Below are 23,110 nucleotides of genomic sequence, written 5' to 3'. Positions count from 1 at the left end.
CACAACTACACACATGTTGATTGGGGTGAAGAGTTAACATGTTAACGGTTGTGCCTGTACTGCCACTGCAACATTATCCTATTAATATCCTCCTCATGCATTTATTATACTGAACTACATCTCAACCTTGTCAAGCAGGCCAACTTGTAGGCACATAAGTAGTACCTGACTTCCTTCTCAAAAGAATATACCATGATTATTGCAGATCATTCAATCGGTGTAGAGAAGCACCATAACGAGCACCATCCATGTGTCATCAACAGATTGTGGACCCATCATTGGCGCCACATGCTTACTCTTTAGCATATGCTCAGTGGTAGTGGGCGACTCGTAGTGCCTCCAAAGTGAGAAAACAAGTACTTAAAGTGGATCTTAGGCCAGATGGTGACTGACATACAGAGATAAGACTTTTAAAAAGTGACAAAGCTTGCACAGGAGAATCAATTTTCATCTTATGTTAGTTTTGTGCTCTATAAAGTATTGGTGTGATGGTTTGCATTTCAGCTAGTTGAAGGTTAAATACCAATCCAACCAGATTTGTTTAGTTAGTCACTGTTCTGCTATGGAGTATTGCTGAATACTTTAGCTGTTATGTTTCACCGGCGACGACAGGGTTTCAGTCTGTCGTTGCCGGTGTTTGCAGTTGATGGATGCATGGTCAACTGTAGCGGCTGCTACAAGTATTAACTTTTGTCATGTTAATCGAAGAAATATGCTGCGAGCCAACTTATAACAACCTTTATGGCTGTGATGATCTTTCTACAAATGTTCATCAATTCCTGCTTCAAAAGAAAATATGATAATCAGGCTTTAAACATTTTTGTAAGCATTAGTAATCATTTCTGAATATGAATTGCTCTCTGTTGTGCCCCGGAAACTTAAAAGCAATTATAATTCCCTTCACACATAGGTTGTACTAGTTACCATGTCAACATGTTTAAGTACACAGTAGTCTTTGTATGCCTGCATAATATTTGTTGTGTCTGAACTAGATTGTAAAGTTGTTCTCAGCTGTTAAAGTCTAATTATCTAATTAGTTTTATTTATTCATGTTGTTTTTCTGAGATACTCGTGGTGGAGGTCAGAATTTGCTGGTCTGTTGCACATCAGTGTCTAATGTGTGCATGGTGAATAGACACATGTGTGGATGCATGGGTGTGTTTGTAAGGATTCATCTACCCCAGCTCTCCTAACAAGTACTGAAATAATAATGAGAATATTGGTTGCTTCTGAGTGGGGCACGAGAGAGTAGGAGGGGATGCAGATAGAAATACTGAGTAAAAATTTAACCAAAATGCTGAGCTGGATACAATGGAAACCTTATATCTGACACCTAAATGACACTTTCTGTGGGTTTTCTCCCGTCTGAAATAGAAATAGTGAGGAAAGTTGTTTTTTTCTTGAGAAAGACAAGTGAGTACAATGAATTGACACTAAGAGACAGAAAGTGTAATTATATCTTAAAGCACATGGACAGGTCATGGATGTCGCTATATGTCCTCTTTGTGTAAAATCCTTCTAAAGCTGCATATAAGTTCTCTCACTGTTCGTGTATTGACATTCATACTCTCTGCTACACACCTTCGGATGTCACAAAAGAAGAACATGAGCTCTGGATGCCATACTTAAACTCTTAAGGTGCAGTGGGGGCTGCCCGGAAGTTAAGTGGTCCGGGTGAGCCTGAATGTTCCTTGATTGCAGCTAGTCGTTCTTCAGAGAGATCAGATTAAATGCTGTGAAGCCAATATGAGCTTGGCCTGTTGTCTACAAGATGGATAACTCAGCCTGGCCTCTCAGCACCTCTATATAAAGCTGCAATAAATGCCACTCTGCTTGTATTGAGTGCCTAAGTGTTAAGTGTGCTTGTTCAATCTGATAGTTTGTCTTAATTTTAACTAGAACTATGTGAAATATCCTTTTCTCTTTTACTTTTTTAACATTTATAAAAATGATCCTTTTGAATTTAAAGGTGCATTTATATTGGTTGAATGTGTTGACTTAATGCTTTCATCATGTAAGTAAAGTTTAGATATGAAGAAAAACGATGGATCTGCAACATTTCAGAAGTCAGATATAATTTGAGTTCAAAATCAAACAGTAATTAATACATGTTTCTTTAGAGATTGGTCTAGAACCACTTCAGATCTGTTGAGAGAGGAGACACTATATTGACAGAAAAACACAATTATTCTTCCAGTGTTACCGTGATTTGTGTCATGCTAATCAACAGATGACACCCTTTAACATGGTCATTTCACTGTTTTAATTGCGTGCTGCAAATTCAAGTTTATATTCCTTTTTTTTTTTTTTTGGTACAAAATAATTCATGCAGCATCAGTGATTTCAAAAGTGCAAAACAGGTCCAAAAATCACATTTTAGATCAATTAGCGAGCATGCCAAACAGGACCAGAACCTCTCACGTAAACGGTGACTGAGTTCGTTGAAAAACGTGCAAGATTTCAATATTCAGAGATTTACTAAACTAGACCAAGAAAAATATTTGTATAGAGAATACCTACATGTCCATCACGTCCACATATTACTGTACACTGGCAGACGTGGGAGTATAAGAATTCACAATCATGCAGTTCAACAGTTTTAAATACATTCAGTTACAATCATTTCAAATGTACATAAAAAAAGAGAGAAAATAAAAACAAACTAAACAAAAAATGAGGTAACAAGCTTGTAAACATTTTCGTCACTGTGTTCAAGTTGGCAACATTACATTCACTCAAAAGATTCAACAGGCCCACGTGTAAACAATCTCCCGTGTTTTACGCACAAACTTTACGCATGAACATTGGTCGCTGGCTGCTATCCTGTAGTCGTTTTTCGGAAGGAAATGAGAAGTGTTTGCATATCTTTCCTCACTAGGACACAGAGAGTGCGTCTCTGAGAAACACATGCAGATGCAGATCTTCACCTGCGGAAACGCGAACCAGATCTCCACGGTGCCAACTCTCTCCGTGCTCTAGCTGAGCCCGATCATGACCGTCTCAACGTCTTTGGATGGTCTGCGGTCCTTCACCAGAAAGTTAATCATGCTCTCCGATTTGATCATCAGGTTGCACCCTAGGAAGAAAATACCAAACACGACGGTGAGCGACAACACGCACAGCACCGCGATTTGAACCACACGCATGACGAAGAGTTTGCGCTCGTCTTGCACCAGCACCAGAGACCCGCCGCCGTCGCCGGTCACCACGTTGTCGGTGCCATTGCCGGAGGAGTATGTCGCCAGAGTCCCGGCGAGAGTCTGAGTCCCGTTAAACAGCGCGCCCTGGGTCACATTGAAGAAGGACACGTTCATGTTTCCTTTAGGGTTATCAGCAAATAGACACAAAAACTCCTCTTGGCAGGCACACAGTCTCACATTAACACCTCGACTCCAAGTAAAACTTTGCGTCATGTGAAACCTCCGAATAATAAGCTTTTTAAAGTCCCGCTCTACAGGCAAATATCGAGTTTTGCCACAGTCTTAGTGCGTAATGACAACGTCCTCATCACCGACTGTTGCTGCAGGCAAACAGCGTCGCATCAGGTACAGCAAAAAGTAAGTTTCTTCAACTCAAAGTCTATGTTTTTCTGACTTTAAGTGGATCTTCTTAGACGTCGTTTCCTTCGTTGAAATAAGAGACAGTCCTTTTGCGTCTGTGTTCGCCTGCGAGCGCTTCTTTTGTGCCAAGTCTCTGGTGCGTTTTAAAGTGATGATGAGTTCCCCGTGGACCACACCACCCCTCCTCACAAGGGGAGGTAGTCAGATAGCCTCAGATGATGACTCCTCTGATATTGAAGAAAGTGAAGTAAAGAAACGGAATTTGAACAAATCTTAATCTGGCATTCAGACTAGATATTACATTTATCTTTTATTTCCTTGAGAAACGGCTAGTGGAATCACAAGAATTTTGCATTAGAGCTTAGAATATGTGATTGTATTTCAAACCAGTGGCACTTCCATTTGGTCTCTTAATTTAAGTGTCGCTAAATTACTTTTAAACCTAGATATTTTGAAGGGTCCTTTCTGAAACGCATGCACACTCATTTATGCACATCAATAACATCTCAAAGCCTCACCCATATTGATTCAGACGTACATTAACTTTGAAGACTTCTCATGAAAGGGTTGAAAATCATTGACAACCTAAAAGCATTCAGTTCAATTAGAACAAAATGAGTTGCAGATTGTCATCTGCTCCGTTGAGATGTGTTTATAGAGTGTAATGTTTCTGCTGAGGGAACTGCCCAGAGAGAGACCAATATAGGTCCAGCAAGCTTATAATTGAAGACATGAATTAATAATCTATGATAGAACCATGGCAAATATTTATCAGAAACATTGGCTCCCCTTTGGCTCCTGCTGTTTTCTTTCAGTGAGCAGCTGTAATGAAACCCCTGAACAACAGACAGCTCTCCGTCTTTATTGGATGTGCTATTCAAATATCACTTTGTCTTTTGTTGTGTTTGACTTTTGCAGCTTCATTGGACATCAAATAACTAAGGTGGAAGTGAAACCCTTGCAACCTAAAGAAATATGAACCCTTGGTAAGTGTTTTTCGCTGCAAATAAACCATATGAGGAATTACGTGAACAATCTTAAAAGATTCTTATTACAATAATAAAAATAATATTCCCCCCCATCAGTGATGAGGGATAATCATTTTTGGAATCTGTACTGTATTGACAGACTTAATTTGTGAAAAAATGTGTTAATACTTAGCATGTAATGTAAGGTGGAATTTACCTTGGAATTTCCTTTTGTTATTGTTTTAACAGTCTACAATACCCAATAATATCTCTGCGTACCTGTCAGTCTTTAAAGAAAAAAAAAGTTTAAGGCAATGAGTATAATATATAAGTAGAGTATAAAACAATAAATAGTTCTCTCTTTAGAACAGCACTTAATACATCATAAAGTCATACTGTAATTTAAAATAACTCCAGTGATTTTATTATTAGATTATTTATGAATATTTATGCGATTGCATTCATAACAGGAAAATCATTTGAAAATTCTGACATGTTTGCAAGAGACTGTAAGCAGTTATATAGACGTCAACACAGATTATTACTGGATGGATGGATACTTGCACATTATGTTTGAAAGCGACCCAAAGAGGCTAGTTTGTCCTGGAGAAAAAAATATCTGACGGATTTAATTTACAGGTAGTCTGTACTTTAAAGTTTCAAACATTTCAAATTTATGAAAATATCTGCAGATTTTTATGGACATGTCACTGCTGTAAGGAGGAGAGAGCCCTAAAAAACGCTGAAATTTGGGACTTTAACTAATTCAGAAACTATTGTAACTAATTTAATATGTAATAACTAATTTCATCGGCAAAGATAACAGTTAACTCCCCTAAACGGCTAATATAATGCAATTATATTGTATATGGACACACTCAAATGTTCCTAAAAACATACAGATGAGAAAGCTTATTTTCTCATTCTACCATAATACCTCACTTTAACTTATATTGATGTGACATTGTCTGCAGAGCCTGTGAAAATTAATCTGCTGTTTGTCTAAAAACAAAGGCAATGAAATTAAATTTGGGATCCTCCTGATGTCTGAGTAAGCAGCTTTTAGTCACCAAATGAAAAGCTCGTGTACAAACAATGATTAGCTCCATGAACAAATACCTTTCATAAGCCTCATAAGGTGGTTTACTTTCAGATCATTTATTAATGGCTGAAAACAGAAGAACAAGGAGTATTTTTTTGAGAATAATGAGATCAAGTAATCTCATTAGCTTTAGGATTTGGTTGCTGCAAATTAATTGGCAGCATGTAAATCAATGCCGCACTATTTGATTCTGTTCTATTATTCATTGCAGTGTGATTATGGTAAGTAGCTTGTACTTACACTTCATCTCTCTGTCAATATGTAAATCCTCTGCTACAGTTAAAAACCCAACAAGGCCTCTTTGAGGCTTTAAAAAAAGAAAACTTCAAAGAATTTACAAATGGGGAGAAAGTGATTGCAAAGTCAAGGAGGAGGGGACTTCTGTGAACATGCTACTTCTTTGCACCAATTACCCAAATCATTTGAGCATTTTTCATGTTGTTATTAAATGTCTTTCAGGAAGTTTTGCCCTGTAAAAGCTTCATAAACTGAAGACCCTCTGGCAAAAGTATTACTTCATAAAAGGATTTTCTGTGACAATGTTCATTTGATTGATAAACGGCCTCTGGCACTTTCCCATGCACAGGCAGAGATCTGTTTCTTACCGGTGGTTATTGTTGGCATAACTGTATATGAAGATAGTGTATATTCATATGAAGATGCATATAGACATTAATGAGAGTGTCTGACTTGTTCCTAAGCAACAGTAGACCTGTGAGCCCAGTGACAGATGGTTGGTGAAGTTATTTTGGTTTAGAAGAGAAAGAGAGGGAGGGAGCGATGAGGTGCCTGGACGGAGAAGAGGGGGGGAACGTTTCCACTTAACATGAGGGAATTGGCAGCCTAGCAACACAAACTAAGTGAAGACATCCCTAGCAACAAGGAGGTGGTGTTTGACCACACCCACCTCCCCGCTGCTCTTTACACCTACATCCCTGTTGTTCGTGGGGCTGCCACAGGGTTGACATGACCCAGGACTCAAAATGGACACGCTCTTTAAAAGCCCCTCCATCCCCAGAGGGAGAAGACTTTCCTCACAACTTTTTAATGTACAGATTCTCCGAGATGCCCCTTATTAGCTGATCAAAGTACACAGGACTGCAAGGAACCCTGCATTAACAAAGTGTGTTTTGGACATTAGATATGGATAGACAAAGTATCACAAGATTCAGGGAAAGTGCGAGATGCCAGGGTGGCAAATCTTCAGGGATTTGCCACCTTTGGGACTCTTAATCGTGCAGAGATAAATACAGTAATTAATTACATACTGATACAGTGCAGCAGAGTGGTGCCCCACACCGACCCCACACTAAGCAACCATCAGTCATTAAATGTATTTTAAGAAGGTAATGATTTCATTGCTTTGATACGTTGTAGGGGTATATTAGAGCGTGTGTGTGCGCGTTTGTGTGTGTGTGTGTGTGTGTGTGTGTGTGTGTGTGTGTGTGTGTGTGTGTGTGTGTGTGTGTGTGTGTGTGTGTGTGTGTGTGTGTGTGTGTGTGTTCCTACCGCACCTATTGCAACCTGTCCATTTGAATGGCTGGTGAAAATCTGTTTGTTTGAGAAACAGATTACAGATCTCATGAATCTAATTGAAGAAATTCCCTCTCTTCTTCTCCAGTGGAGAAATCTCATACACTCCACCAGACGCTACCCATTAACCTCATTTCCATTTAGACACATCTCAGTAATGCACGCTACCATAATCTGCCATTTCTTTTCTGTCTTTTCATTTGCCAGATTCAGTCATCTTTGCACCTTCAACTTCTTTCTTTCCAGCTGTCTCACTTACATCCAACAGGAGGCCACATTAGACTTCCCACAGTTCTGAAGTCTGGATGCACTTAAAAGAAACAATGGAAATGCACTCTTTCTTTCCCTCCATCCCTTATGTATCCCCCAGTTATTTATTTATTTGTTTATTCCTTCTTTCGCCACATATACGCTGTCGTCCCCTGAGAGAGAAATGTAAGCTGCAGATCCAGTGGGGCTGGAGGAGGGTAAGGCTGATCAGATAAGTATCACAACACAAATAGATATGGTCCCACGTCAGCGACTAGGGGGCACATTTCATAAGCCTGCCAACCCATCACCTGAGAAAAACTCATATCCCCCCACTTGACCCTCATACCCGCCAGTTAAACCCATCGAAGCAGGAAATAGTAAGCCGGTTGTGGTTAACCAAACACCGATTTTGTCTGAGAGCAATTGGGTTTTGATACTGGCTCTCTGTTACGGTGTTCTCAGACTCAGTGAAAAGCTTAAAGGGCTCCAGATAGATCTGTAACACAGGTCAGGACCATTCCATCCGCCTTTCCCCCCTCCAGCTCCCATCCTCGCGTCTTGTTCAGTCTTAATTGGCTGCCGTCTGACCCAGTCTCTGTTTTTTTTTACTCATGACGACGGGCGCTATGCTCTTCCCAAAATGCCATTCATCTGTGGGGGTGATCGCCACAGAAGGCTCTGGAGCCAATAAATCCGAATCAGTCAATACTGGAGAAGGGAGTTTGATTGCCTCCTCCGGTGTATTACCTGCACCATCCACCCACACTGAGAGCTGAATGCCAGCAGAACATACAACTATTATAGCTTTTCTACTTATTTCTCTATTTTTGTCATTTCTTCTCACGGCAATTCTTGGACACGGGTGGCAGTAACTTAGCAACAAGCTGGAGAATAAGAGCAGGGCACAGGGATAAAGATTCAATAAATGGACAAGAGCAAAGATAAGAAGCATTGTCTGCTTCTGCAAGCCTCACCACACACACCACCACCACACACTTCCCAAAGTTAATTCCCGTAAAGCAATCTTAGGTTTTATTTCCATTTTCTGCCGCCTTTCCTTTCTTGTTTTAGAATCTGGCAAATTTATTCATGCTCCATCATTCAGTTGAATGGAAAGAGGCTTTTTGTGACGAGCTCTTATCAAATTTAATAATTTGGTGAGGAGGACGGAAAACTTGGCTAGACTGTTTCTAGGGAATGTCTATTACATAGCAATAGCTTGGGGCAAAGGGTCCTTTTAAATCCTAAATAAATTAAGAAATCACTGCTGATCACAATCACCAATATGAACTCTAGTACTGTATATATGACCTTTTATACATTATTTTTTCGCACTAGGGGTCCATCTACCACAACTACACAACTAAGTGTTGGCTGATTCAAGTTGTGGTGATTCATTCATTTTGAGCTCTAGATGCATGGTCAGGGTTTCTAGTTTTGCCTGAGGCCAGCATTACACACACATTTGAGCTGGTCCACTGATGTAAGCTCTGCTCTTTTCAACCAGTAGAGGGCAGAGTAATATGCAAAGCATTTTATATTTAACAGGATGTATGTAACTTTATACCTTCTTTGTGAAATTATGTCTTTTTATTTTGAGAGGAGCACTTTCATATTTCGTCTTTATTTTATGAACTACATCCATAGCAACGATTCACCAACTGTGCTAAAGCAGCGTTGTATGTGTACATTTTATAGGTGTCCAAAATGCTGCTTGTGTCCAGTATTTACATCACTGCCAAATGAAATCGAGTGTAATATTCAGTCTACTACACGTCCAATTCCATACTAATTCTAAATTTGTTATAATGAGCCACACCCTTTCTCTGCTAGATAACAAATACAAAAACGTTTGGATTTATTTTATTTAAACTTTTGCTGCAAGTCAAAGTACTCTCCAGAAAATACAGTAAGGATTAGCATCATTTGAGTAGTTTATAGGTTCACATTTAAAATAATACACATGAATGCCCATAGTGTTGATGGTGACTATTTTTGTACACAATGCAACTCAACGAAAAAGGAAGAGTCGTTAACAGAGGAGTAAACATAGAATTAATTTATCAATTAATATTTATATTTTTATCATAATTTTGCTCAACAGTTTCAATTTGATTTAGTTCCTGGTGCCATTTTAATAAAAAAAAAAAAAAACAGTTATAATGTAACTTTTTGTGGAACTAGTACCAAAACAGAGGAGCTTTAAGATGCATTGATTTTGTTCAAAATTTAAGAAAAAAAGATCTATGTTTGTTTTTATTCCCCCCCTGCTTACTGCAGCATAATAGTTTGTTTTGAGCTTTCAGGAGTTATAGGGAAATCTCTCAGGTGATCCTTGAAAACAAAAACAATTATCAATCATGTGTCTTTTAAAATAGTCTATAATGTGAATGTAGACTGCTGTAACTTACTCAACTTTAGGGTCTTTTAGGGTCGTTTTAAATCTCTCAACACAATTGTTGTTCAAACCATTAGGAAACGAGTGTCAACATGTCATAATCTTGGCAGTTCCACGAAACATTCACTGGTTGGAGAGTTTTGATGAATGAGGCGACGCTGTATGACCCAACATGCGTTTAAGTCAAGAATGAGGAAAGGCGTTCAAGTTGCGAAGTGAACAAGCCCACAGGGGAGAACAGACGACCCACGTTAGATCTGCTCCGTTACTCTCCAGCCATGGGAACGTTTTTACACCGTCTAATGATACTGTATCTGTTTTTGTTATCGGCATCAAACGTCTTCGGTAAGTTTTTTTATTGCTTGAGCTACTTTAAAAAAAAAAAAAAAAAAAAAATTGAAAAAACTTTCACCTGCTTACGCGACCTGGGGGTGTTTCCGCCCGGCTTAGTATGCCATCTTCTAAGGTACCTACTGTTCATATTAACAGTTGGCTATATTTGTCGAAGATTAGGCCATTTAATAAAGCGGAATGTTCTTCAACGGGAAAAGGAATAATTAAATGTTAAACTTCCGCTGGTTGTAACTGCGCGCCTCCGCTGGAGCTGTGGCCACCTTTCCTTATAAGGGAGTAAAACATAGTTGGGATGGGTTTCCCGAAGCGAGGGGACCAGGCTCCCCGGGTCTCCTCAGCTAAACTTGACTATAAAATATCATGATTTCATTCAGAATGGAATAGGTAATGTGTATATGAATGCATTGTATATATGTGCGTGTGCTTTATTTTTTCTCAATTAAAACAAAAACTAAACAACAATAAACAAAACACCATGACAGACTATAAAGTTTCAATCATAAGACTTATTGGAATAGTTTATACTGAATCTGAAAAACCATACTGCGTGGTGCTTATTCAGAGGGTATTTAGGCTACTACAGGGGCCCTTGACTATGCCACCTCATTTGGAAGTTAATATAAATGCTGGCAGTTATTCAAGAGCTAAATTAAGTATTTTCTTCTTATAGCCTGTATTTTGTCAGATCTCAAATTCAAATCTCAAACACTTCACACAGGTAGATAAACATAGGTAACTGCGCTCTTATGTTTAACTCAAGTGAGCCACACCCATAGGCCATTCTAGATAATACATAGAAAAGCATTTGGTATTATCTGTTGACTTGCATAGAATGAAACGTTTGGTGTAATTTGCTAGCAAGGTCGAAGGACTCTGAGAAAACATAATGAGGATTAGCATCATTAATGTCATGGGTAAATTGCACACATGTTTGCACAGTATTCTACTCTTATGACGGATGAGATGGCTGTGGTATCTGTGATTGTGGTTGAACAGAGCTGCATGGTACTTCTGATTAAAAAAAAGTGTGGTGAACAGTGCTATCTACATATGTCACTTTGCTTCAACAACAAGTGAAAGGAAAATATATTTTTTTAAAAAATCTTGATGATGGGATGTATTTAAGAAGAATTACTCAAGTGCTATCCTTAAGTACAATTTTGAGGTATTTGTAATTGAGTATTTCCGTTTTTGCTGTTTTCCGCTTAACTCCACAACAATTCAGACGGAAAAATGTAATTTTTACTCAACTACTTTTATTTCATACCTTTATGTACAAGTCACTTTGCAGATTCAGTTTAACAACTGAAAAAAATAATCAACAAATACAGTATGGTTTATTATTATGGATTGAGGTAAGACTTGGTCAAATTCACAAGTTACCAGGCAGTATTGCCGATTTATGAATAAAGCCCCACCATTACCAGCTGCAGAAAATATTATCAATAACATTGTGAAGGTGCTTTATGTATAGGTGTGTTGGCTATCTGATGTCTTTCATTTAGTCATATTGTGTTGTATAATGTATTTATGTATCTATGTTAATGTTAGGCTCTTTACAGACTGTGTATTACTACTTTTACTTAAATAAAAGATCTGAGTTCTTCTTCCACTACTGATTTTGTGTTGCATTTCTGTTTGTTTGATTATCAAAGGTTCCGACATCTGCACTTCACAAGGAGTCACCACTTGTCGACAGTGTTTGGCTGCACACCCTAGATGTGCGTGGTGCTCTCAGGAGGTAAAAACACCAGGTGCAAATCAACATACAGACAGTTGCTTTTCCCATTCATTGCTCAAGACAGCAAGTTAGAACAGAAATCTTATTTCCCAACAGCATACCTCTTGTTGTCATCCTCTGGTGGATATATCAACATCATCTCATAAATGAAAACCTAAAACTTTTTTCTTTTGTCATGCATGGATTTTCTTTAATGCAATGATACTTTATTTAGGAGTATGGGATGGGGGGATCAGGTGGGTCCCGCTGTGGCCTGAAGCAGAATCTGCTGGATGGAGGGTGCAGTCCAGCTGCTGTGGAGTTGCCCCTCAGCACCCTGAGTATTGAGAAGGACGCACCGCTCAGCGACAAGGCCTCGGGCATAGCTGATGATGTCACTCAGATAAAGCCTCAAAAAATCAGTATTAAACTAAGACCAGGTACTTTAAGAGCCAACCACACATCACCTATAAGACCAGATGCTAACAAACCTACAAGACCAGATATACTTATTGGGAACAAGACATCAAGGTCCGTTGTTATTGTTGTGCATGCACTAATAGCCTGATGCACCAAAGCTGTTTGCACGTCTTTAATAGACTGATTTCTATACTTTATTATTATCTTATATTTAATCGGTTTCCCTTGAAAGTCAAAAAAAGGTTTGGACACACAATTGATCTCATTCAGTCTACCATAAACTCCTCTGCTCTTTCCATCTCAGGAGATTCCCAGCGTTTCGATGTGTCAGTGAAACAGGTGGATGATTACCCAGTGGACCTCTACTATCTGATGGATCTTTCATTTTCAATGAGGGATGACTTGGTTCGCCTTCGCACCTTGGGCAATGAGCTTGCTGTGACGATGGGCCGCACCACTAGCAAGTTACGCATGGGGTTTGGAGCCTTTGTGGACAAGACCACCTCCCCTTACATGTACACCTATCCTCAAGAGGCAGTGGAAAACCCTTGCTATGGGTAGGTTGGACATTAGGTGGAGGTTATGTTGGTGTTACATTTGAGGTGGATAAGGGGAAGAAGGAGAGATTTTCTAATATTCTGAGAAAGTCTGTCCATTTCTCCTTCCCTGATTTCCTATCCCCCATTCACCTGTTCAATACATACAGAATTGGTACTACATGCCTGCCTCAATTCGGGTTCAAGAATGTGCTGTCACTGACGGAGGAGGTGGCTCGCTTCACTGAGGAGGTGGAGAAACAGAGGGTGTCTAGAAATAGAGATGCTCCAGAGGGTGGATTTGATGCTATCATGCAGGCTGTGGTGTGCAAGGTATGGACATGTAATCACATACATTCACTCGCTGATGTGCAAAACTGAGCGTGTGCCTACATCAGTCTTGCTTACAGTTGTTATATTTATTTCTGTGTTAATCATCAATAGGACAAGATTGGATGGCGTCCGGATGCCACACACCTTTTGGTATTCACCACTGATGCCGAAACTCACATCGCTCTGGATGGACGTATAGCTGGAATTGTCCAGCCCAATGATGGAAAATGTCATCTTGATATTGAGAATGTTTACAACAAATCCACTGTGCTGGTAAAGGCAGGAATTTAAAGTACATGAGTAATTCACCCTGGTTTTTAATATTTTGTGGAGTTGTTGGACAGATCCTGTTTCCATTGATGATTATTTCTTTCCTGTGACTTCCAGGATTATCCTTCCCTGGGACTCATGACAGAGAAAATGTCTGAAAACAACATCAATTTAATTTTTGCCGTGACCGACTATAGGGTGCCACTTTACAAGGTAAACAAACTGCCCTGCTTGTGCAATGCAGCATGATTTTTTTTAAGTTATTGGTATGAAAAACACAAAGAACTGGGTCATCATCTTGTTTTCATGCCTGTCTTCCCAGGAGTACAGTCAGCTCATTCCAGGCACACACGTGGGACTACTGTCCGACGACTCTGGGAACGTAGTTGAGCTCATTACAGACGCTTATACTGTAAGCATTACCCAAATTGAGGACAATAAGGGGAAAATAAAAAAGTCATGTAATCTATTTCAACTGGGAAAATATGATACAATAAATGTACCTTTATTGATGTAATTGTTTAACTCCATAACTTTGTGTTGAGCAGAAAATTCGCTCTAAAATGGAGCTGGAGCTACTGGGAGTCCCAGAAGAGTTGCAGCTCTCCTTTAATGCCACTTGCCTGAATGGAGAGGTCATCCATGGGCTCAAGTCTTGCTCTGGCCTCAAGGTTGGAGACACGGTACGTATCTGTTGAGATGCTGACGTGCACATCTGGTATCTACATTCACAGATTGTCACAGAAACATGTCCTTCTCTTTAGGTGTCATTCAGTGTGGAGGCTCAGTTGCGTAGCTGCCCCAAAGAGAAGAGCCGCACTTTTACCATCAAACCTCGAGGCTTTAAGGATTCCTTGGAGGTCACTGTGGACTTTGCCTGTGACTGCGCATGTGAGGAAAATGCCAAAGCCGACAGCCCCCTCTGTAGCAACGGCAACGGGACCTACGAGTGTGGTGTGTGTCAGTGTCACCAGGGTCGTCTGGGCCCAAGATGCGAGTGCTCGGTGGAGGACTACAGTCCATCTGATGATGTCAACTGCATACCGAAGCCAGGGAACCCAATTTGCAGCGGGAGAGGGGACTGTTTGTGCGGAGAGTGCTCCTGCCACGCAAACGAGTTTGGTCAGGTTTGGGGCAAATACTGCGAGTGTGACGACTTCAACTGCTTGCGCTTCAAAGGGGAACTGTGCTCCGGTGAGTTAATGTACTTTTTCTGTCTTAATCAGTGTTTTTCCTCTTTGCAGTTTTGCCAACAACAACTTGACTCTATTTTCAATACTCACTGTATAAACTTGCATACATACAAGTAAATGATCTTGAATGCACAACATTTTTCTCTTACTCCAGGAAACTAACCCTTCCTTGCCCTTCCTTTCCTTTCCCCTGCTCTGAGGCTCAGTGTGACTTTACTGCAACACACTCTGGTTGTTTTCAGTCAATCTCAGTCTGTAAACACACCTTGGTCTGTTTACATAGTTTTCTGATACTTCGCTTGACAAATCAAAAATCCACAGCCTTTTTTAAACTTTTTACTACTTTGTTTGCTTGCAAAGGTCTTGTAAATAATTGCATCATTTAACTGCCAAGTATAAACAGTAATGCTTACAAATGTCCCATCCTCTGTCAGGTCTGTAAACTTGTGTGACTGAGTTCTATTCATGTGCTTATAACTTACAGCAGTTCCTAATGCTGTGTTATCACTCCCTATTACAAGTCTGCACAGCTCAGTGCACAGTTACTCAATCACAGTGATAAAACTTTAATAGGCTTTGTCATTGTGCAATTTAATGTAACAGCAGTTTGGCCCTGTGGTTCTAAAGAGGAGGCTGCGCAATAGCAGATTAGGAAACTGTATAATGCCTCCACGCAGGCGACAGCTGAGGTTAGAGCCATTATGTTTTCAAGTTATCCGTCTGTCTGTCCATCCATTTTTAATAATCATGACTTAAAAGTTCCATACCGTTCTACAGTAATGGACACTGGTTTCCAGTGAACTGAACTGAAAGTGCAACATTCAGGAAATAGGTATTATTTGACATAACAATTTCAAAGGATGTGTATATATATATATATATCAGGTTGAAGTATCAACATCCTAAACTACTGCGTGTGTTGGCAAGCTGGAATGTTCCTGGAATATGACATATTGACATCAACAAGGAGGAGTCTTTCTCAATGTAGATTGTTTTTCTTAGAAACGGGTATTAAGGCATTAATTGACGTATCGCATGGCTTGGGCGCAGACAGCCACCAAACTTGCCCACACACAGACCTACACACACAAAGCTGGTGTAACACAGTCCACAGAGCTCAATTTGGGGCCGCAAAGTTGTTGTGTCTCAGTAGTAGTCATGCTGCTGTTGTCTTTAAAGAGTGAGCGTCCCTCAGCCCCAGCTCAATTGGAGCTACTCTAACCCAGGGCACTGAAAAGCTCCATCTCCGTGATATTCCCTGTGGTTGTGTATTTCTTTGTCTGCTGAGGGACTGTGCAGGGCCAAGGAGCAGGAGTCAGCAAGCATAGCCCCAGGGCCCATAAATATGAGGGAAGAGAGAACAGGAAAGTTTGCATTCCTCTGCTGGCAATTTAACCCATCCCTTCCTCTCCAGTGTCTGTCTTTCTCCACTGCACTTGATTCTGTTCCCTCTCTTCTTCCAACAGTGTAATGTGCTGTTTTACCTTTCTGTCTTTATCCCTGTTTTTGTCCCTTCATCATGGCCCCCATGTTAACCTTCACTTAAACCCAGGCAAATGAATAATGGGCAGGATTACGGTGCAGCCTCACTGAGAGAGTAGGATGATGTGACCCTAAAAACTCCCTTTTATGAGTGTGAATCAACTTTACAACTAATAACAACAGCACAACTATACACTCAAGTTTTAAGTGGTCTAGACTTCAAAAGATATCCATGGTTACGATGAAAATGTAGTTTTGCAATGTTTTTGACAAAAAATGTCAGATTTTGTTCAAAGTTTTTCAACAGTCTCCAGCAGTTGTCTTGTTAACAGAGTAAAGAGATTACTCAACGGTTGCCTTGCTAAGCATTAAATGTGAGACTGTTAACCATTAACCTGTGACCACGTCTGATCCCATCCCAGCTACAAACAATCTAAAACAGGAGCCGTAGTTGACAGGGCGTACACTGGGGTGCTGTATTCTGGAGTTTACAAAGGCGGATGATTTGTTTGAAGCTCTGGAATTAGGGACCCTTGGACCCTTTGTGATATTTCATGACCAGTTACTCCCCCAGTCTGATCCAGCTGGGCTGTGACTCACCCATCTCGCTCTTAGTCATCCTGTGCCAAATCCTGTTTGGTTTCCTGCAAAGAACACTGTAGTCTTTTGGGCTCTGCCTTTGTTTTTTAAAGTAGCTTAATCTCTCTGTCTCTCTGTAATCCAGGGAGAAAAACTCACCTCCAGATTCTGTCAGCAAATGGTTGCATCACTGTGACACTGTTCCCCGAATGGCTTGGCTTTTGTGCTTTCTTCACTTCAGTAGAGTCTTAAGCCCTATTGTTTGTGTGTGTGTGTGTGTGTGTGTGTGTGTGTGTGTGTGTGTGTGTGTGTGTGTGTGTGTGTGTGCGTGTGCGCGTGCGTGTACGCCTGCCTGTAAGGAGATGGGGAATAATCTGTGTCTTTATCACCAGAGAACATTTCCTGCCTTTGTCAGAATTGGGATGATTAAGGGAAATGTGGAATGTCCCTTGCTGAGTAATATTACATTTTAGAGCAGTTAGTAACCAAGTTGTTTTGTTGCTTAGCATTGTTTTATAGAGAAGATGTAGATTATGTAAAGACAAACATAGCTGTACACAAAGCTTACTTGTACTCGTAATTAAAAGTAGGTAAATGTTTTCATTATCCACTTGAAATATCATCAGTTTATGGCTACTGCTGTCAAATGTTGATTGTTTTAAAATATGTTTTTTATAGTTTTTTTTATTTTTATTAACCCGTTTAACAACAATAAGCAACATTCTAATTTCAGAAATAAACTAAAATAACACATTAGTTACACATAACACGAGTAATTGCATTGTTGCAGACATACAAACACATCCACAGGTGTACTTGCCCAAGCATACAACATGCTCTTAAAACACATAGGTTAAATGGCAACAAAGGACAACTCACAGACATAATAGACCTATAAAACACAGGCGCACAGTGAATCAGTTTGCAATTGTGTAATTTGTATTTTGCAATTTTGTTTGCCCGGCCACACCCATATGATTATGGTCACTGAAACACATATTTGAATCAATATGCATTAGAGGTCATATTTGAATTGAACAACTTTGATTTGAATTCAAAGAAACATATTTCAAAGGACTATAACAGCTTTAACCTTGTTTTTTTGTATCTTTCAGATCATGGTAAGTGTAGCTGTGGCTTATGTCAGTGTGACGCTGGCTGGAAAGGAGAAAACTGTAACTGTAGCACAGTCATAGACACCTGCATGTCCAGCATTGGCCTGCTGTGCAGCGGCCGGGGTCATTGCGAGTGTGGGGTTTGTCAATGCACTCAGCCTGGTGCCTACGGAGCCACCTGTGAGAAATGCCCCACTTGTCCTGATTCCTGCACTATAAAAAAGTAATTATATTTCTTAATGTTTTAACAAACGATTACAGTTACACAGCGTGAACCTCCTTGATGTTTTAACGTTCATGTTTAAGACAGCACAAATATTTTAAAGCTGTTCTTTGCCGTTTGTGGATGCCACTAGAGGAATGGTTAAGGGGTGTATTTCCCCAGCAAATGGCATGCAGTCTACCAAGAATATGAGATATCATGACTGAGGGTCGTTCAAGAAGAAAAAAAGGGTTTGCCCTCCAGGGACCAAGAATATGTTTAGTATCTCCACTAGATTCCCCTGGTTCTTGTGATGTACAAGTGAAACGTTTGGCCTTGTAGTGGCACTAAAACAAATGGAGAGCTGCTCATCAAAAACAATAAGATTTCTCAGGGAACCATGAATAGCCACAGATATATATTTATGGAAATTCTGGTTTCAAAAGTACCGTACCTTGACAAGACAAGTGTTGGTCAAACATTTTGATCTGATGGTGGCAAAAGGTAAAGAAGTCACCAAAATGATTAGTAGTCATCTTCCAGACCATTAATATGTATAACAAATGTAATTGTAATAGGCCAGTAACTAAGATGTCTTGCTCTGGACCTTAGGCGTTGCCACTAGCAAGGAGAAAAATGTTCAGCAAATAATTTGAGACTAACAAAGTTGGCTGGTTGCACTCTGCAGTAAAACATCATTAGATCGTGATATTTCCACATTCCAGGATTAAAACAAACTTTTCCCAAACACATTTTTAACATGGTTTCATGAACAGCAGTTAAAGGTCAAACTCCTTTCACAGCCAGGCAGTCTGCAAATATTAACACTTCCCAGATTTATCTTGATATAGCTTTACTCTAAGATGCTCTTATACCTTGTTGTTTGTCCATCCCCTTTAATCAAATTAAACCATGCACTGCTTCTAAAGAGCATCAATAGTATGCATACTGTGTATTCAATAAAGGTAACCAAATGGGACTCTGCTTGCAGGGAGTGTGTTGAGTGCCAGCACTTCAAGAGAGGACAGTACATCAAAGACAACAGCTGCAATAGAATCTGCAAAGATGAAATTAAAGTAGTGGATAAACTGGGTGAGAACTCTTTACTACATACTGTGATGCCAATATGCCTAATGCTTGCTGCTGTTATCCTGCTGCTAATCTCATGACATAAATGCAAGTGAAGGAAGTTGGAGGCTTCAAACATGCAAGGTGGTCAAAAGATATAATGGACTGTTTGTTACCTGGACCTTTGTTAAATAATGTATCACCCTGTGTCTTTTTTTTATCATCTTTCTCCTACAGTTTTAGATTCTCAAAATTCTGTGAATTGCTCATACAAAGATGATAATGACTGCGTGGAGCACTTCCTGTATTACGAAGATGAAAGTGGAAAATCCATTCTGTATGTGGTAAAAGAGCCAGGTACTGTAAGAGTTCCGTGCATGTATGAGACACATAGACTGTCAAGAGAACTGAGCATGATAATCTAGGTGCATTAATAGGACAGAACAATATGTTCTTGAATGCAATTTAAGCCTGTGTCTGGCTGGCTACAGAAAAAGGGGAGCAGTGTGTGCACCAGAAATCAGTAATTTTCTATAGATGAACACATCATCAGCTATATAATCACTCCATGAGTGACCTCCCCTGCTTAACAAACATCATGTAAACCTGGAGGAAATGAGTTTATTTTCCTCTCTTCCTGTCTCCCGTCTCTCAGAGTGTCCTCAGGGTCCAGACATTTTGGTGGCGCTCTTGGCCGTGGCCGGAGCCATTCTGCTACTGGGCCTCGTTGGACTGCTCATCTGGAAGCTTCTGGTCACCATACATGACCGCAGAGAGTTCGCCAGGTTTGAGGAGGAGAGAGCCAAAGCCAAATGGGATACGGTGAGAATTTTTTTTAATTAAAACACTAACACTTACTAAGCTTCTGATTCAGGGATCAATGGAGTACTGTAAATACAGTAACAAGTTCGATATCTGTGTGGCACTGAATTGAAAAGCATTACCACTGTTATCATTTCCCAGGGTAACAATCCTTTGTACAAGGGAGCCACCTCCACCTTCACCAATGTCGCATACCGGGGCAACTAACGATTAAATGCAAAGAGGAAAAACTCAGGGGTCAACGACAGAGATGGAATGTAGTAGCAGAGAAATGGATGGGAAGAAGATCCTACACTGTAGCTGAAAACCAATTAATGGTGTCAACAACATTGTGTAATAATTGTACATAAAGTATTAAAAAATGATTAAAACTCTTAATGTAAGTCAGACAGTTGCCTGCTATTAAGATTTCTGTTTTTACACTATGACATGCAGTTTTAGTACTGTACATGCTGATAGGAGTTAATTAACAGTAACAAAATTTTTAGTTTGGCTCGAACTAAAATAGAAATAGAAATCACCATGACCTAATAGTAATAAGTCAGTATAGAAAATACATTCATGAACAGACTTTTGGAAATCCTCTTTAGTGTCCTCCACTATGTGGGATGTATTATGTACACCTTAGCTGTGTTTTTTGAAACTGTAGCAGTTTCCTCTTTAACAGTGTAACTGTTTTTAGTTCAGTTTTCTCTCAATTGAAAAGGGCAATTTGTAACAAACCAGGGGAAATGTGTGCTTTAGAATTTAGATAAATTATAAAAACACACTTGAAGGGTTTTCATATACAAATACATTCTCTTTTTCTAAAAAACAATACGGCTTGTAGTAATAATTTTGACAACAATGCAGCACTCTGTGGAGTATCGGTTAACCGTAAAAGGGAGTTAATCCACTTAACTACAGCCTCTAGGCTGTCTTGGTTTACAGGGATATTTGTGGTGTATATTGTTTTTGAAATGCATGTCAATCCCAGCATCATTAACTGTTTTTGTGTTTGTAGGGCTTTTTTTATTGGTCATTTTATTTGTTAAATTCTATGTTGATCAGCACTGTGTTACTCTGAAATGTCATGTAATTTATTCGTGTATATAAACTGATTTTATTGCACATCAAATGATATTGGCCATTATGATAACAAGCAAACTTACTCTTGCTCTTTTGTATCCACCATTTAGGAGAAAAGGGATGTATTTTGGTTGTACAGCTCAAGTCCGAGATTCTAATTGAGATCAGACGTACATTACAAAAGTTATTTAAGATTAATATTTCAGATCCATAGTAACAAGTTGTCTTAAAATTTGGAAATAGAAAAATTCTGCCTCCCAGTTTCATTCAGACACAAACAAGGGTGCTAGTTTACCTCCGGGGCACTAATGAGGTGCCCTTGAGCAAGGCACTGGACCCCACAATTGTTCAGCAAGAGCTGTATAGTTCCTGCCCTCTTTTCCTTATACTAGGATGGGTTAATGCAAAGGTTAAATCTCATTGTGTGCTGTGCTGTGTACATGTGTGACAAGGAAAGTTGATTGACATTTTGCATTTACAGTTTCTCTATAAAGTGGGTGTTATAGTATTAAACTAATGTCAGTGTGCGGAAGCAAACATTTTCTTTGATAACATTCTGTCAAATGTTATCTACTTTACTGTATCAAGTCATAAAATATTTCCTGTTGCTTCACCCATGTCATCCAATTTGACACATTTCACATGTCTGTTCTTGTGCCCTGCTCTGCTGTTCAATCTGATGGGTATTGCTATCGCAAAACTTTGCGCTTCCCCTCAAAACCCACAATATATCTTCCGGTATTTCAGCATATCCTGTTCACACAAGCCCGATGATTTCACTCAATGTGTGCTGCATACAGTTTTGTTTCAACTGTTTGTTGGTACTTTAGTTACCCTAGGAAATAAAAGTGTACATTCATCACAATTGTCTATATTATCTTCTCTTATACCTGACATTAAGTTGCAAATGAAACTATAGACTGTGTTACCTCATAGCTGGTTACCTGTACAACAAATATGCACGTATTACTATTTTCTAAACCTGTAAACTTATGGACAACATCAAGGCAGATCTTTGGGAAATGACCATACGTGTTGTAATTAATCTTTCTGTTCATACTGTAATTTAACTTGTTTGGTCATTGGTATGTCGCATCTCTGCTGTTTTACAGTACATAATTATTCTAAATGATGAGTGTGTCTGGCTGCAGTACCAGCAGGTTTTTTTTGTAAATCTAATAGCTCAGTCCAGATGTTAACTACCTCCCAAGTCAACACAACAACCAGCTAACCATTGTTCTCAATGTAGCAAATACAATTTTAGGGTTGCTCTTGCAGTGCAAGAAAAACTATAAATAGATTTACACTAGAATAGATGTGGAAGTCACACTATTTAAAGTATGTATCAGTAAATCTCTACATTAATCAAAGGATATAGACAGTTATGAATAAGTAGTTGTTGTAGGCTCTGTAGAAAGACTTCCAGAGTACAAGAAAATTGCAAATGTTCAAGGGTGAAACCTGTGTTTTTGTGAAAACTGATATACACTCACCGGCCACTTTATTAGGCACACCTGTTCAATTGCTTGTTAACACAAATAGCTAATCAGCCAATCACATGGCAGCAACTCAATGCATTTAGGCATCTAGAAGTGGTGAAGACGACTTGCTGAAGTTCAAACCTAGCATCAGAATGGGGAAGAAAAGGGGATTTAAGTGACTTTGAACGTGGCATGGTTGTTGGTGCCAGACGGGCTGGTCTGAGTGTTTCAAAAACTGCTGATCTACTGGGATTTTCACGCACAACCATCTCTAGGGTTTACAGAGAATGGTCCGAAAAAGAGAAAATTGTGTCCACAGTTGTGTGGACGAAAATGCCTTGTTGATGTCAGAGGACAGAGGAGAATGGGCAGAGTGGTTCGAGATGATAGAAAGGCAACATTACATTACATTACATTACAGTCATTTAGCAGACGCTTTTATCCAAAGCGAACAGCAACAGTAACTCAAATAACCACTCGTTACAACCAAGGTATGCAGAGTACCATCTCTGAACGCACAACACGTCCAACCTTGAAGCAGATGGGCTACAGCAGCAGAAGACCACACCAGGTGCCATTTGCACAGGCTCACCAAAATTGGCAATTGAAGATTGGAAAAATGTTGCCTGGTCTGATGAGTCTCGATTTCAGCTG

The 23,110-nt window shown here is 39.6% G+C and overlaps 2 protein-coding genes across 2 annotated transcripts; one reads left to right on the top strand and one right to left on the bottom strand.

Annotated features, from left to right (window-relative positions):
- Window positions 1-2,683: 2,683 nt before the first annotated feature.
- Window positions 2,684-3,314, bottom strand: rprml (reprimo-like). Its single transcript, XM_054607475.1, has one exon. The coding sequence runs from the start codon at window positions 3,312-3,314 to the stop codon at window positions 2,976-2,978; it is 339 nt and encodes a 112-aa protein (XP_054463450.1). The 3' UTR covers window positions 2,684-2,975.
- Window positions 3,315-9,998: 6,684 nt separating this feature from the next.
- Window positions 9,999-21,840, top strand: LOC129098443 (integrin beta-3-like). Its single transcript, XM_054607450.1, has 15 exons — window positions 9,999-10,158; window positions 11,823-11,908; window positions 12,123-12,327; window positions 12,612-12,864; window positions 13,014-13,176; window positions 13,288-13,449; window positions 13,564-13,659; window positions 13,769-13,858; window positions 13,995-14,129; window positions 14,211-14,640; window positions 17,816-18,038; window positions 19,009-19,109; window positions 19,323-19,442; window positions 19,741-19,907; window positions 20,049-21,840. The coding sequence occupies exons 1-15, from the start codon at window positions 10,092-10,094 to the stop codon at window positions 20,112-20,114; spliced, it is 2,364 nt and encodes a 787-aa protein (XP_054463425.1). The 5' UTR covers window positions 9,999-10,091; the 3' UTR covers window positions 20,115-21,840.
- The last annotated feature ends 1,270 nt before the right edge of the window (window positions 21,841-23,110 follow it).

This window comes from Anoplopoma fimbria, chromosome 11, assembly GCF_027596085.1.
Source record: "Anoplopoma fimbria isolate UVic2021 breed Golden Eagle Sablefish chromosome 11, Afim_UVic_2022, whole genome shotgun sequence".
NCBI lineage: Eukaryota > Metazoa > Chordata > Actinopteri > Perciformes > Anoplopomatidae > Anoplopoma > Anoplopoma fimbria.
This window is presented reverse-complemented; position numbering and strand designations above follow the sequence as displayed.